This window comes from Megascapheus bottae, chromosome 34 (assembly GCF_031878675.1).
Source record: "Megascapheus bottae isolate mThoBot1 chromosome 34, mThoBot2.hap1, whole genome shotgun sequence".
Lineage (NCBI taxonomy): Eukaryota > Metazoa > Chordata > Mammalia > Rodentia > Geomyidae > Megascapheus > Megascapheus bottae.
The window spans coordinates 3,285,049-3,301,031 of record NC_143542.1 but is presented as its reverse complement, the minus strand read 5'-3'; the positions used below and the strand labels follow the sequence as shown (position 1 = coordinate 3,301,031).

Below are 15,983 nucleotides of genomic sequence, written 5' to 3'. Positions count from 1 at the left end.
CCAAAGTCACTGTGGTGTCATTCTGGTGTCAGGTCACAGCCCACAGGCTACCCCAGGTCCCCAAGCTGGCCCCACCAAAGCCTGAGTGAGCTTGCTTGCCACCGGAAGGGACAGAGAGAGGAAAACCTATGTAGCTTCTCTTTTCCTGTCTAAAGGATGGTTTGTATCATCTTCCCTGTATAGCCATGATCCTAGCCGGAAAAGCCTACTACGACGGAGTGGCCAAGATTGGGGACATGGCCACAGGGTCCCCTGTGTCGACCGAGCTGGGTGAGCTGACCTTCTGCTGTATGCTTAACTTGGGGTCCTGGGCACTTGGGTTGTGATAGGCCAGGGGAGCTAGCTGGCCAGGCGCTGAGTGTCTGTAGCCGGTAGAATGTTGGGTGGTGGGAAGCCCAAGGGGACAGAAGGTCCCCCAAGAGCTTGGCCTGCACCTCTGTGCCCAGAGCTCTGACCTATATCTGGAGCCAGGCCTCTGACCTGGCTGGCCGGTGCGTTTCCTGGGACTCAGGCCAGGAAGGCCTGCCCCCGGCCACGGTGTTCCTGCCTTGCAGTGGTGAATTTTCCAGTTCTGCTGCTATGAATCGGCCTCCTGTGTAGACATGGGCAGCCCCACCCTGGGCAGCTCAGCCACAGAGGGAAGCCAGTTTTCTGTTTACAGAGCTGCCCGGCCAGGCGGGCCCTGTGGGGATGAAGGTCCCCTTGGCTGTGCGCTCCACGTCACCTCATGTTTAACTCTGTGCACTTTATCACCATCCTTCAGAATGTTCAGAAAAGCAGTCAAAAGTAGTAAGGAGTGCAAGCGCATGCGTCTCCAGTGAAAACTGAGGAGTGGGCGCAAGCACTAGGATGGCTACCTTTGAAAGTGCCATAAGTTCAAACCCCAGTGCCACCAAGAAAAAAAAAAGGAAAGGAATCTTGGTACCGTGCTTCATGCCTGTAAATCCCCATGACTCCTCCGTCTCAACCTGTAAGCTACGTGTGGTGGGGCACGCCTGTCACCCCAGCTACACCACAGGCATAGGTAGGGGAATTGAGGTCCAGGCCAGCTGAGGCCAAAGCATGAGACCCTACCTGAAAAACAATTAAAGCAGAACAGGACTTGGGGATGTGGCTCGAGAGGTAGAGATCTGTCTAGCCAGTGATTGATTGGCCCTGCCCAACCTCTAGTATGCTGAAAAGAAACAAGAGAGGTGAGCTAGCAGAGAAGAGCAGGGCGTCCCCAAGGTGGTGGTGAGCGTGCCCACTACCCCCACTGAGGCCCACGCAAAGTGGAGGCCGGATGACCAGGGCAGGGCAGGGCTAGGCGGCTGAATTCCGGTTCTCCCCATTTCTCCTTGAGAAGCTCATAAAGCGGGAGATGAGGTAGCAGATGGGTCATCACAATGCCAACCCTGTAGAACTGCCTAGAAAGAAGGTTTTGGGGTGCCTCCTGAGCCGTGTGTTACCAGTCCTGCCCCTTAGTCTGTGCGGCTGCACTGTAGCAGCTCTGTCCTGGGCCCAGTTGATTTCACAAGGAAGAAGCAAAGTCCAAGCTAGCGGGGTTCCCGAAATAGGATGGAATGGACAAACCACCTTCCACGGGTGCCTGGGACCTGGGGTGGGGGTGTGTGGGCCTTCCTGACTCACCACCATTCAGTTTGCCTGCTTAATGTTTTATGAGTCTTGCCACTGTTTAAATGACACTTCTCCACGCCCTGCTTTATTCAGCTGCGAGATCCTTGGTTTATAACGTTGAATCAACTGTTTCCACAGCAACGGGTATAAACACACCTTGAAACCCCAGTGTAGTCAGGAAAATGCAGTACGGGGAAGGCCCTGCCCTGGGAGGGGAAATGACTTCCTTCAAGTTGGCCTGCTAATATCCAGTTCTCTGAGAAAGTGTGGCCTCGCCAAGAATTGCCTTTGGGTATCTAAGAGTGACTCCTTTTGGCTTGGGTAGTTTCCCTTCTGTTGCTAACATTGAACGCTAAAATGCCCCATGTATTTAACTTCTCTGTATGGAAGAAAAGCCAAAATTGTGTGTGTGTGTGTGTGTGTGTGTGTGTGTGTGTGTGTGTGTGTGTGTGTGTGTGTGTGTGTGTGTGTATGTACATGTACTCACACACACACTCTTTCTCTCACTCTCTCTAAAGCTAGGTGGGGTGGTTCATGCCTGTCCAGAAGCAGCAAACTAACTGCCAGCTAATAGAGACCTCTGTAGTAAGCCAGGAGGTGCAAAGTTCCTGTTAAGTTATTCATCGTCCAGGGCCAGTTTCTCTCCTCTTCCCGTTTCCATGCCCATTTCCTCATGATACCAAAAGGGTTGCTGCTGTGGCCATTACATCTGTTATCACCTTCTCTGCCAAGATAGGAAGGGAAATGTCTTCCCAGATGTGCTCTTCTTTTCTTTTTCTTTTTTTCTTTCTTTTCCTTTTGTTGTTCTTGTTGAGCCCAGGGCTTGAACTCAAGGCTTAGGCTCTGTGCCTAAGCTTTTTCTGCTCCAAGCTAGAGCTCTACCACTGTGAGCCACAGCACCACTTCTGGTTTTCTGGGGATTCATTGAAAGTAAGACTGGCTTTGAACTGTGATCCTCAGATCTCAGCCTCCTGAGTAGCTAGGATTGCAGGCGTGAGCCACCAGTGCTATGGAGGAGGAAACCATGCCCTGAATCCCCAACACAAAGCCCCTTAGGCCCCCCCCCGCCCCCACAGGGAGATGTCATTGACGCGCCTGTGTCCACCTGCCAGAAAAGCACCCTGGGCCTGGTAGCCAAGGAATGCAGGGCGGGGAGGACAGCTGCCGGGAGACACGGGCTGTGTGGCCTGGCCAGGCCTTTCCACGAAGGAGCAGCTGATGTGCTGTGCCCTCCGGGTGCTGCTGCATCCTGTGAGAAGATGGAGGTGGCAGTGGAAGTGACATTGTGTTGCGCTGGCTTGGCCCGCAGGTGTGTGCGTCACACTCCCCCGCTGCCCGTTCCCTCCCCCTTTGCTGTCTGGAAGACACCGCTGCCCTTCCCGGGTGGCACCTGTGTGCCGTAGGATCCGAGCACCCTGCTTTTTGGTAGTTATTGGAGATGGAGTCTGGAGGACTTACCTAGACAGAAAACAAAGCAACTAAACCAGATACAATGGAGACGACAGAAGTGGCTCTGGTGATTGGCCCAGACCTTGATCCTTCCACCTGTACTTCCTGTACAGCGGGGATTACAGAGCTGTACCACCATACACAGATTGCTTGTTGAGATTAGGCCTCACTCATTTTCAGCTTTGGCGTTCCTCTAACTGCCCTCCCCCATCTCCACCTCTCAGGTAGCTGAGATTCAAGGCAGAACTAGCATGACTGATCTTAAATGAAGTTTTGCTTATTTCGTTTTGTTTTATGCCAGTACCCAGGCTTGAACTTCAGGCCTTATGCTCTCAGTCAACTTTCCTGCTAACAGCTGGCCCTCCACAACTTGAGCCACACCTCCAATTCTGCCATTTTGCTGGTCACTTGGATCTGGAATTTCACAGGGTTTTCTACCCAGGCTAGCTTTGAAACATGACCCTCCAAAATGCACATGACTTTTGTTGACTATGGCACATTCTGTGCTTCCCGTGACAGAGTTGAACAGTTGCCGAAAACTTTTCCCATCTGACCTCCCTTATCATGCCTTTATCCAGACAGGACAAAACCTTAGGGGGTGCATGGTGCCAGATACCTATAATCTCAACACCTGAGACACTGAGGCGGGAGGAGCATGAGTCTGAGGTCAGCTTCACTATGTACACAGCTCTGAGCCCCTGGCTTAACGGGCCTTAGCCACGTGTCTAAGAAGCTCAAAGGCTTTATCACTTCTCCCATTGGGAAGAGCAAGCAAACACAAACTCACACGCCACTCTGCAGCCAGGACTCAGGATTGGCACATTCGATGTTTTAATCCACAGTGTTAGTTAAATGTAAGTTGAATGATCAGTTCACATAAAACTTCACAGGGCAAAGAAGTTCAGGACATACAGAGAAGTTGTAAGAAACTTCCATTTTGGCTTTAAATCCAGTAATGTTTATTCTAAAAGCTGAGAATATATTTTAAAAGGTTGAAAGGAAAACAGAAATGGTCAGGGAAAAATGTTTTTGGCAGACTGTTTGAAAAAGTCTTTGAGTTACTATGTTCTTAAGCAGAAAAAGTAAAAGCTCTTCTCATTTCTCAAAAAAAAAAAAAGCTTTGCTTTGGAGAATTTATAAATTCAATTTGAACTCTTTACAACTTAAATTTAGGTCATGGGTGTTTTGTCGTTGTTCCAATGTAGTAGGCTATAGGCGTTATTTTGGGTTTTTTAATTGTTGGGTTGGCTTAATCCATATACTTGTTTGGCTTTTTCAGGTATAGCTGGTGCTCTATTACTTGGGCTACACCTCCAGCCAAGCTTCTTTTTTTTTGTGGGTCATGGGACTTGAACCTCTGGGCCTGGGCACTGTCCCTGAGCTCTTCAGCTCAAGGCTACCACCCTACTCTTGAGCAACTTGAACTACAGTAAAAATAGAAGGGGTTTGAGCTGTCCAGAGCCAATGTTTCAGTGCCTAGGTTCAAAGGTGAAGTACAGATTACAAGGTGACTAAAGAGACACCTGGATGGCAGGTTCCTTACCAGCAGAGCGGGGGCAGAGTCCAGCCTTCTGTGCCCAGAACACCTCACGGCTGGCAGGTGCTTGTGCATTTGTGAGGATAGAATTGACGCCCCCCCGCCCCCCCCCCCCCGTCCCTGTGTCACAGCTCTCACCTGAGGCCCACACGCCCTGACCTCCCTCCCCTCCACAGCTTTCTGAGGCCGCAAGCCCAGGTGTGCACCAGGCCCCATGCTTGTTTCATTTTAATATCTCAGATTAAATGTTTTCATTTTGTCCCTCTTTTATTCTCTACTCAATCCTGTGTAATTTCCCATTTATATGAACAGGTTATAACTTACAAGTCCTCTGGGAACTTGAGACTTAGCACTCTGATTTTATAATCAGAATTATAAAGCCCATCTCTTAAAACGTACACCTTAACAGAAAAAATGAACTTTAATAAGCATCAGACTCAGCTTTTAATCTTTATCGTCTTAAAGTACTTTTCTTTGCATAATTAAAAACCTGTGGCTGCAAATTATTCTGCACACTGCTTTTTTTAAATGCGACATACCATACATACTTAGTTGTCGTCCTCTCCCCCCCACACTTTTTTTTGTTTACTTTTAGTACCAGGACTTGAACTCAGGACCTTAAACTCTTGCTCAACTTTCTTGCCAATGGCCAATAGGCTACCACTTGAGTCACGCCTCCAGGCCAGCTGTTTGCTAGTTAATTGGAGATGGAGTTCTTCTCTATCCAGTCTTGATTTGAACCATGATTGTTTATTGTTTATTGCTATACAGGTTTCACTGTAGATTTTCCTCTGTTGGCAGGGAAGAAGATGTGGTCTTAAACTCAGGGCCTGGGTGCTGTCCCTGAGCTGCTTTTGCTGTAGGCTAACGTTCTACCTCTTGAGCCATAGCTGGCCTTTTGGTGGTTACAGGAGATGAGTTTCACAGGCTTTCCTGCTGGGCTAGCTTAGAACCACGATCCTCATATCTCCGCCTCCTGAATGGTTGGGATTTGTAGGAGTGAGTCCCTACGCCAGGGTGAAAGATTCTTAATCTCAAATTATCATCCTAAAGGGGGCTATGAGAGGGCTAAATAAGTGGCTTGTGTGAGTCTGGGATCCGGAGCCCCGTTTTGTTTCTCTGTTAATTCTTGTCTTTCAACAAGAACCAATTATTTCCAAACAAAATGACAACACAGCAAGACCCTTGACAAAAACGGTTCACCTGAGATTTGAAGGTGGCAGAGCCCATAGTGCCTCTAGACCCACCTGTCCCACCAGGAACGCATACCTCATCGCTGTGCGTTACGTTCCTGCTCTCGTGAGCAGAGAAATGGGTGAGCTTTGACACATAACATTTTTAAAGCTGTGAGTAGAAATTCCTCCAGTTAGTGCGGTCCGGGCCTGGTGGCGGGAGCCATGGCCGCTGAGCTGCCTGCATTATTGATGTCACACCTGCTTGAGTCTTGAGTCCCACAATGGTTGTATTTTAGCCGCAGTCTACTAATCAGTGAAGAAGGAAGATGAATAATTCATGTGAATCTACCTCACTGGATGAAATAGCTTGTAGAAGATGCTTCCTCTTTTAATGTTGCATTTTACATTTAGATATAAAGAAAGCAATTGCTTATGGGCCACCTGTGGAAGCAAAGTTGATAAATTATTTATGTGACATATAGTTGACTGCCTTGAGTCAATGGACATTATTCTTCCAGTTAAAATAAGAATAGTGCATGAAAATCCAGTGTGGGAAGTCTTAGTTTGTTGTTTTTTTGTTTTTTAATTGCAAATCCTGTGCTTTGTGCTTGACTTGATGGTTCCAGCAGACAGGCAAGCTAACTGGTTTAATTGCTAATCAAAGTCAAGTGGGAAATAAACATTTAATTTGCTTTCAGAATCAATTTATCCATTTTAATGAAAAAATTGTCACCTAAGCCCTTCTCCTCCAACTAGTGAAAACTTGCTGTGGTGACAGCCAAATGCCTCCCTGGCGGGGCTCTGCTCAGGCCCCGCTGTCCTGGGGCTTTCTCCCTCTCTCCGCTGGGAAATGCCCAGAAAGTTCTCTAATGGTAGTTCCCAGGGAAGTTTGAATACCCTTGAAGGGTTTGATAGTGGTGTCCACAAGTTTAGAATTCATTGGATATTCTGGTCATGGGGGTTCATTGGCTTTCATTTATTTTTCCTTCAAACTTTGTGACTAAGTCACATCTTTTTTTTGTCAGTTGTGGGGCTTGAACTAAGGGTCTGAGCACTGTCCTTGGACATTTCTCAAGGCTAGAGCTCTACCACTTGAGCCACAGCTCAGTTCCACTTTCGGCTTTATGGTAGTTAATTGGAAATGAGTCTCATGGACCTTTCCTGCCCAGGTTGGCTTTAACCTGTGATCCTCCAATCTTGGCTTCCTGAGTAGCTAGTATTATAAAGGTGAGCTACCAGCGCCTGGATCCATTATACTTTTGCACTATTTTTTTTTGGGGGGGGCCAGTCCTGGGGCTTGAACCCAGGGCTGGGTACTGTCCTTGAGTTTTCTCAAGGGTAGCACTCTACCACATGAGCCACAGCACCATTTCTGGCCTTTTCTGTTTATGTACCAAAGAATTGAACCCACGGTTTCATGCTTGCTAAACAAGCACTCTACCCTTGGGCCATATGCTTTCCCTTAGCTTTTTCTGCTCAAGCTTGAAGCTCTACCACTCAAGCCATGCCACTATTTTTTGCTTTTTGCTGGTTAATTGGAGTCTCAGATTTGTCTGCCTGGGCTGGCTTCGAACCACAATCCTCAGATCTCTGTACTTTCTGCCAGCACATTATTCCCTTTATCTGTCTTACCTGTTTCTCATTAAGAATATAATGTTCCAGTTTCTCTTCTTTAGTATTACTTTTTTTTTAGATTATTCTTTTTTTGTGCGTGTGATTGCCTTGGGTTTTATTGTACACATTTACAAGGGACATATGTAGTCACATTCAGAGATGGCGCTGCAGGACAGAAGCGCTCCATCTCCACATCCTCCAGCAATGGGAAATGCATTGAAGTCACCCCCTTACCAGCAGCCCCCTAGCTCAGCCACAGGGGTGTAGGCTCTGTGTGTGTGTATATGTGGTGTCCCCTTATCACCTGACAAGTGGGGGCCAGCACCCGCCACTACCCCACATCACAAGGAAGTAGGCCACGTGTCCTGTAGCTCAAGGGTGAGAGATCAAAGTGCAGTTTTTGCTGAATGTCTCTTTCACACCACTGAATGAATGACCAAAGTCAGGTAGCACAGACACAGATAACAGGACTCAGGTGTCTCCTGCCGCCTCTTCATACTTCTCAGTTTCCTGAAAACTACAAGCATGCAATCCATTGTGGTATCATTTTTTGATCACCTGTTGTATCACTTGAAGATAATTTTCACAAAACTAGTAGCAGTGGTGCACACCTGTAAGCCCAGCAACCCAAGAGGCTGAGGCAAGAGAAGCACAAGTTCAAGGCCAGGCTGGGCTACCTAGCCAGACTGGTGGCTCATGTCTGTTGTGCTTAGTACACAGGAAGCTGAGATATGAGGATTGAGGTTTCAATCCAGGCCAGGCAGACAAATTCATGAGACTCTTATTACCAATTAACCAGCCAAAAGCCAAAACAGGAGGTGTGGCTCGAGTGGCAGAGTACTAACCATGAGTGAGAAAGCCAAGGGAGAATATGAGGCCCAAGGACCTAAAAACAAAAACAAAGACAAACAACAAAGGAAAATAAACACCAGAAGGAAAGAAAAAATGTGCCGAAATGGCAATTATACATAAGTTTCATTAGCTTCTCTCCCTCCCTGAACATTCTGTAGAGTCAGTGTGATCCTCGTGTAGAACCACCTGTCTCACAGCGACCGCGGGCTGGGGAGTGTGTGCTCCCCATTCTTGAGGGGTCTTCCCCTTCCATGCCTGGCCTGTGAAGGGATTCTGATCGTGGCCTTCTTCTTCCCCACTTCTCTCCACGACTTCTGGGCTTTCTATGTGATCTGGTTTATTTTAGGTTTATTTTGTCACCTGTGTTCACTGAGCTTTCTGAATCTGCTCTATGTGTGCATTGCTCCATGGGCTTGAACTCAGGACCTAGCTGCTGTCCCAAGCTTTGTCTGCTCAAGGTTAGTGTTGGACCACTTGAGCCACAGGCTCCACTTCATTGCCAGGTTTTTGGTGGCTCCTTAGAGATAAAAGTCTCAGACTTTCCTGTCCAGGCTGGCTCAGATCTCAGCCTCCTCCATGGCTAGAATTTCCGACATGAGCCATCTACACCCAGCTCTAGAAAATTCTTCCCAGGGGACTTGTTATCCACTTGCCACCCTGGTGCCCTGATGAGGGTTGTGGTGGCGAGGCCTCCTTTCCCTGAGGTCAGAGGACCCCTGGAAGCCAAGCCATTGGAGATTCGAACCCATTCTCCTTCACATTGACCTCAGAACTCATCCCCCATCCTTCCCACCTACCCCCCCCCCCACACACACACCCCTTAGCCTTTCCTACAGTCTGCTTCCCACTCCTAGAAGGTGTGGTCCTCACTGTGCTTAGCTTGAATGTTTTTAAGATGGGATCTGGCTGTGTCTGGGCTCAAGCGACTCTCGTGCCTCAGGCTCCTGAGTAGCTGGGACTATAGGTTCACACCACAGAGCCTGGCTCTTAGCTAGAACTTTGTACTCTAGCTTGTTTCTTCTGGTGAGTGAGAGAATTGACCATGTCGGAGCAGGAGCAGAAACCAGAAGCACCATGCTTTCCAGCAGGATGGCCCTGATAACCCAGATGCCATGCAAGAAAGTTGTCTGTGTAATGTATGTCATAAAAGGCAGCGGGGAGGCAGCATTTTATGCTGTGAGTGGCTCTCTTCCTAAAGGCTTTGTGTGATCTGCCCGTGGTAAGACCTAGTGTCCTATGGGCAGTCTCTAGGCTTCTGTGTAAATTTGTGGCACACTCCTGAGTTGGGAAAGAGAAAGAAAAAGGAAGGGAGGGAAGAGGGGCTGGGTTTGGGTTTGTGGTTCAACCCTGTCTCGGCTCCGGGGATATTTCCCTTTTAGGCCTTTCACTATTGATCATTTCCTAAGAATGAGTTTCCCAGGGTCTTCCTCTGAGTAAACGTTACTCTTCTCTCCTTCACTTGCATCCACCAAGCAGCATACCACCGGAAAAGAATGAAGCCATTCTATTCTTCTCCAAAAATGAATGTAATACTGCAATAAAGAATTGGTGTAAGTGTAAATCTGTGTCAAAAACAGATTTCCTTTTCTTTCTTTTGCAGTACTGAAGTTTGAACTAAGGGCTTAGAGGTCTCCCTCCCACATAGCTGGGACTGCAGACTAATACGGCCCTGCCCAGCTTGTTTTGTTGAGATTGGATCCCAGTGAGTTTTTGTGTGGGCTGTTTGAGCTTCCAATCCCTGTCTCTTAAGTAGTTGAGATTACAGGTCTAGGCCACTGTTCCCCAGCTAGCACTCTTCCAAATCCTGGCCTTGGAACTTTCAAATGCCAGATCTTAGCGACTGGATTTAGGTTGCACAGGCCCGGCTGGAATGCTAGCCAAGTCAGGTGGTTATCTGCCAAGTGTGAATGTGGACACAATGATTATTTTCCTCCCTCCACATCTCCCTGTTGGCAGTACTGGAGTCTCATGCTTTCACTTGAACTCCTTGCTCTCCTATGGCGCTCTACCACTCGAGTCACACTTCCACCCTGCCTTTTTTGCTGGTTAATTGAAGATGAAGTCTTGAAGACTTTTCTTTACCCTGAGATTCTGCGCCCTCCGCCTTCTGAGTAGCTAAGGTTGGAGGAGCTGGCGCTCGCTCAGCTCTGGGTTTTGTTGTTGTTGTCGTTGTCTTCCCTTCTACCGTGGATAACTTCGCGGAGGACATTCTGTGCTTCCTACCCTGTGGAGTTCACATTGTTGACACGAATCGTAGCGGCTCCCCCGTGGGGGAGCATTCCGGACAGGGTCAGTACCTGTTCCCTGTCAGGACTGGCACCCTAGATTCTGATGGCCGTCAAATGGCGACCGCCCCAGACCCCGCCGTTCTCCTCGTGCGGTGACTTGACCCGTTTCTGGGGATGCGCACTCCTGTGGCCTCCCGTCTCCCGCAATCCATTCACCGTGGGATAACCAGGAGCGGTGTGTGCAGGGCTTCCCGAGGACTGTGCCCTGGGATGCGGCGGCATCTGACGTCATCCCGCACCCACGTCACACGCGGACGCCACCGCGCACGCGCGCGCGGTACGCGCTGGCGTCATCCCACACCCGCGCAGACCTCGTCTGCACATGCGCACGGCGCCGGGCCCCCCCCCCCCCCCCCCCCGCGTCCCACCCGTCTCCCGAACCTACGGTGCAGGAGCCGCATTCCAGACGCACGCCGGGTGTGTGGGCGCCACGTGACCGGGTCACACCTGTGTACCCACCGGCCCGTGCCGGCCCTCACCTGGAATTGCTCGAGGCATGCGGTATGCCTGCTCACAGCTCCTACATGGTGTTAGTTACTGCTGCTGTTAGCAGAAGAGGGGTGAGTCTCCGTTACCTTGAGCTCATCAACTTGAACTCTATGTACTTAAAATGCCTTTGTGTGACACTATAGCCTAGTGACAGAGCACTTATCCAGCTTGGGTGAGGCCTTAGGTTCCTTCCCCAGCCCCGCCATAATAATAAGAATATAATAAATGATGATGAAGATAAAATGCCTTTAATATTCCCAGTGAAGAGATAATTCGTGCCCAGGTACTGGTGGCTTACATATATAATACCAGCCACCAGGAGGCTGAGATTTGAGGATCATGGCTCAAAACCAGCCTGAATAGGAAAGTGTGGGAGACTTACCTCTAATTATTCACCAAAAAGCCAGAAGTGGCACTGTGGTTCCAGTGGTAGAGCACTAACCTATGTGAAAAAGCTATGGGACAGCACCCAGTTCTGAGTTCCAAGTCCACAGACTTTACTACCCTTGCTGTTTTCTTTCTTTTTCCGTTTTCTTTCTTTCTTTCTTTCTTTCTTTCTTTCTTTCTTTTTTTTTTTTTTTTTTGCCACACCTGGGCTTGAGCTCAGGACCTGAGCACTGTCCTTGGGCTTTCTCATGGCTAGCGCTCTACTACTTGAGCCACAGCACCACTTCCAGCTTTTTCTGTGTATGTGGTAGCAAAGAATCAAACCTGGGTCTTCGTTCATGCTAGGCAAGCCCTCTACCACTAGGCCAAACTTCCAGGCCCTGCCTTTGTTATTTTCCAGCTGTGATCCTCAGATTTCATCCTCCTGCACCGCTAGGGTTACAGGCATGAACCACCAGCACCCAGCATTAGCCCAATCATTTGTAGATGTATTTTCCTACGGAGATCTGACTTGCCAAGAATAGAAGGAAGGCTTGACTTTCAGACAGTTAAACAAATTTGGTTTGTTTTTCATCTTCAGCAAAGAGTTACATACGAGTTTTAAATAGCTGTAAAATAGCCCAGAAGACTTCACTAAAAAATGATTCAACTGTATCAAGTAATATTCCTGTGATTATATTCTTGATGTAGAAAGGCTGCTCTTGTGAAGAGGTCTATGTTTTCCTAGGGAGTTGGGGGTGTTTTTCTTGGGGGGTTGGTTCTTGGAGCCTGGGTTCTAGGGAGATTCTGCCCGGTCCTCTTGCTCATCCGCCATGTTGTCCTGTCAGTGTTGTGGAGTAGATTATGTCACTGGATCCTCTGGAGTGTGACATCCACAGCCTAGAATGGGCTCTCTGTGCCCCTTGCCCAGGGCTCAGGTGGCTCTGACTGCTGCCCTCAGGTGGTCACTCAGGAACTGTTGAGCAGGCGAGAAGATGGTAAGGATGTGAGCCAGGCAGTGGAGGACTGGAGGGGAGAGTAAAGAACAAGAACCTAGGCGCCCAGCTGGCAGGCCAGGGACAGGGCAGAGACTTGGTGAGCATGTGCCCCTGACGTCACATGTCCCCAGCTGTCTTCTCTCTGGCGGGGAGGGGACATGGTGAGGCCCAACAAGCAGCCCAGAGGTGGCACATGGTGGCACCTGTGCAGTGAGTCTTCCCCATGAGTATGGCACTGGTGACAAATTCGCCCTCGTGACTGGCTGGCAGCCAAGAGCTTGGATTGGAGGATGTGGGCAGCCAGTGGGCACAGTCTTGTAGCGTATCTGACGGAGGTGTCAGGGAAGGGCTGAGCTGGCAGCCTACGAGCCAGCTGTCCCCAAGTTATCCCAGACCACTATGGCACTTGTGCAGAAGGGACAGCTGCGGGGAGCTGCCCCAGGCTTGTCTTCATTTGCTGCTCCCCACCCTGCAGCTGTTTGGTTTGCCATAAGGATTCCTTTCTCTCGGGCACTGAACTACCAGATGACCCCACAAGCACATTCCTGTGGGGTTTGGTTTTGTTGTGGTTTGAGGGTTTTAATCGCAGGGCCTTGTGATGACTCTACTGCTTGAGCTACAATCTCAGTTGGATTTTGCTTTAATTGGGGGTGACGGGAGGCGGGGGGAGCAGGGAGATTGAGGTTTGCATTTTCTGGAGCTCAGCTCCCGTGTAGCTAAGATGACAGTTGTGAGCTACCACACCCAGCCCGTCGACTAAGATGGAGGTCTCACCAACTTTCTTCCCCGGCTGGCCTCAAACCTCAGTCCTCTCCATCTCTGCCTCTTGAACACAGGCATGAGCTGGCATGCCCAGCTCTGTTAATACTGAAATGCACTTCCCTGTTTAGTAGGGAAGAGAGACAGATGTTGCACACCAGTGCTGTGGCACTTTCTGGGAGCAGCCCTCTTTGTTCTGGAACCCCCCTTTCAATCATATGACTGTCCCCCTTCCCATTTCAGAGAAGTGGCCTCTTTCCAGGGAACGCCAGGCAAACCACTGTTTCTGCTGCAGTTTCCCCTGGTGTTCTTAGTCTCCAGAAGACTCCATGAATTAGGATGAGGCACTTCTTTTCTCTCATGGCTAGCAGGTACTCAGGTCCCTCCTGGGAAATGAGTTCAGAACAGATCACTTGTTCCTAACGTTAGTCCCTGTGATGGTTGAGGTGATCTTTGGCAAGAGAATTCGGGAATTAGAGCTGGGGAAGGAGGGCGGCATGGGGAAGAGTGGATGATCTGAAGCCAGCCAGAGCGTTCTTGATGGTGGCAAATGTGTTCTCTGCCATCTGCCTAGAAGCAGGCGTGGGGGCCGGTGGTGCTAGTGTGTCCCCATGTGAGACTAAAGCATCCTCAGGGCATCAGAGCGTGTCCCCTTCTGTTTCTTTGTGACTCCTTCGCAGTGACCAGGGTAGCTGCATGGGAGAGGGCCTGCTTTGCACCCCTGAGGCCCTGGGCCCTGCCCCCAGCATATGGCTCCCCCTAACGTGCCTGGTCTCCTTCACAGGCCACGTCCTCATCGAGATTGCCAGCACCCACAAGAAGCTCAACGAAAGCCTGGAGGAGAATGTACGTGCCCGCGTGGCGTGCCCAGCACAGTGGCACCATGCTTTGCACTGGTCACGCCAACAGCCTCGAACCTGGTGGGAATTTTTTATTTTGTTAACAGTTCAAAAAGTTCCACAAGGAGATCATCCATGAGCTGGAGAGGAAGACAGAGCTGGATGTGAAGTACATGAACGTGCGTGCAGTCGGGTCCACTCCGAGGACGTCCTGCGGTTCAGTCCTCACTGGCGGGAGGGGGTGTGGGGGGAGGCGGGTCCCCTCTGAGGATGTCCTGGGGGGGGCGGGTAGGACAGGATCATGGAGCTGAGCCGCCGCTTCTTTCTGCTATCCCTTGGGATCTGTATTAAAACCTAGAAGAACCGGGTGTAGTGGCGTGGTGCATGCATGTAGTCCCAGCGCTCAGGAGGCTGAAGCAGGAGGATTGACCAGCCGGGGCTCCAGAACAAAACCCTGTCCTCAGAACATTTTTAAAAAGAAAAGGCAGCCAGGCACGGTGGCTCACAGCTACTCGGGAGGCTGAGATCTGAGGATCACAGTTCAAAGCCAGCCCGGTCAAGGAGTAGGGCAGTAACCTTGAGCTTGAAAGAGCTCAGGGACAGCACCCAGAGTTCAAGCCCCATGAGCAATAACCAAAAAAAAGGCACAAGAAAAAAAAAAGTTTCTGAAATGGCATGTTCCTAGAACGCAGTGTTGTCACATGGTGACAAGACACTTATCCCTCCCTCCCCCTCGTGTCCATTCCAGCTGGTTTGGGGGTGTCTCTGTCCCCTGCTCCTCCAGCCATACTCTTCCAGTCTGCCCTAGAGAGCTTGTTTTCCCACGTCCCCCAATGCGCGTGTGTGTGAGCCCCTGTTCCTCAGCAGGCCTGGGAGCCCAGGGCACCTCCCCGGGGCAAGCCATGGCCACAGTGGCCTCGTGGCAGCCTCTGGGCGCCGTGGTGAAGGACACCCGTGCTTGACTCGCAGGCCACGCTCAAGCGATACCAAACAGAACACAGGAGCAAGTTGGATTCCCTGGAGAAATCTCAGGCCGAGCTGAAGAAGATCCGGAGGAAAAGTCAAGGGGGCCGCAATGCCCTCAAATATGAGCATAAAGAAATTGAGGTGCGCTCTCCTGCCCCACCCCACCGCTCCTGACCCCTGGTTATACAGTGTAAGGGGGGCCTGCCCCGAGCCATCTCCACTGAATTAAAAAAACATGGCAGCCGGACCCTGGCGGCACACACGCACACACCTGTAATTCTGGCTACTCAGGAGGCTGAGATCTGAGGATCACAGTTCAAAGCCAGCCCGGGCATGAAAGTCTGTGATACTCTTATTCCATTTAGCCACGAGAAAACTAGAATTGGCACTATGGCTCAAGTGGTAGAGCCCTAGCCTTGAGCTGAAGACAGGGATGGCACCCAGGCCCAGGAAAATCAGCATAAAGATGGCAGAAGATGAGGGAGGGGCTGGGCAAGAAGGGCGTGCGTGCAGTCACTGCCAAACTTCTGCTTTCTCTCTCAGTATGTGGAGACAGTCACCTCCCGCCAGAGCGACATCCAGAAGTTCATCGCCGACGGCTGCAGAGAGGCCCTGCTGGAGGAGAAGCGGCGATTCTGCTTCCTGGTGGACAAGCACTGCGGCTTCACAGGCCACATCCACCACTACCATGCCAAGGTGCGTGTGCTCCCTGTGGCTCTGCCCACGCCAGGCATGTGTCATCTTAGCTACTCAGGAGACCGAGATCTGAGGATTGGGGTTGGAGGCCAGCATGGGCAGAAAAGTCCACTCTTCTCCCCGGCCAGTCAGCTTTTTCCATGACTCTGGTGCGTCTAGAGTCCAGCTCTAGGGCCAGCTCCAGTGACACAGGCGCCGCCCTGCTACTGCCATGCTGCTGAGGCCAGCAGCCCTGCCCCTTCCCAGCATCTTGTTCCGGGCTTCCCCCTTCCTATCCCCTCAGAGGGCTGACAGGCTCAGGTCCCTCTGACACGTCATGAACTCTGGGCCTAGGTCCT

General features: G+C 50.4%; 1 protein-coding gene across 3 annotated transcripts in view; it reads left to right on the top strand.

Annotated features, from left to right (window-relative positions):
* The window catches only part of Baiap2l1 (BAR/IMD domain containing adaptor protein 2 like 1), a 53,027-nt gene that overhangs the window by 27,733 nt on the left and 9,311 nt on the right, over positions 1–15,983 (top strand). For all 3 annotated transcript variants that reach the window (XM_090324341.1, XM_090324340.1, XM_090324343.1), the window contains 5 exons: positions 184–270; positions 13,929–13,990; positions 14,091–14,162; positions 14,953–15,090; positions 15,493–15,645. In XM_090324341.1, coding sequence (XP_090180467.1) covers positions 184–270; positions 13,929–13,990; positions 14,091–14,162; positions 14,953–15,090; positions 15,493–15,645 — 512 coding nt within the window. The remainder of the gene's footprint in view (positions 1–183; positions 271–13,928; positions 13,991–14,090; positions 14,163–14,952; positions 15,091–15,492; positions 15,646–15,983) is intronic.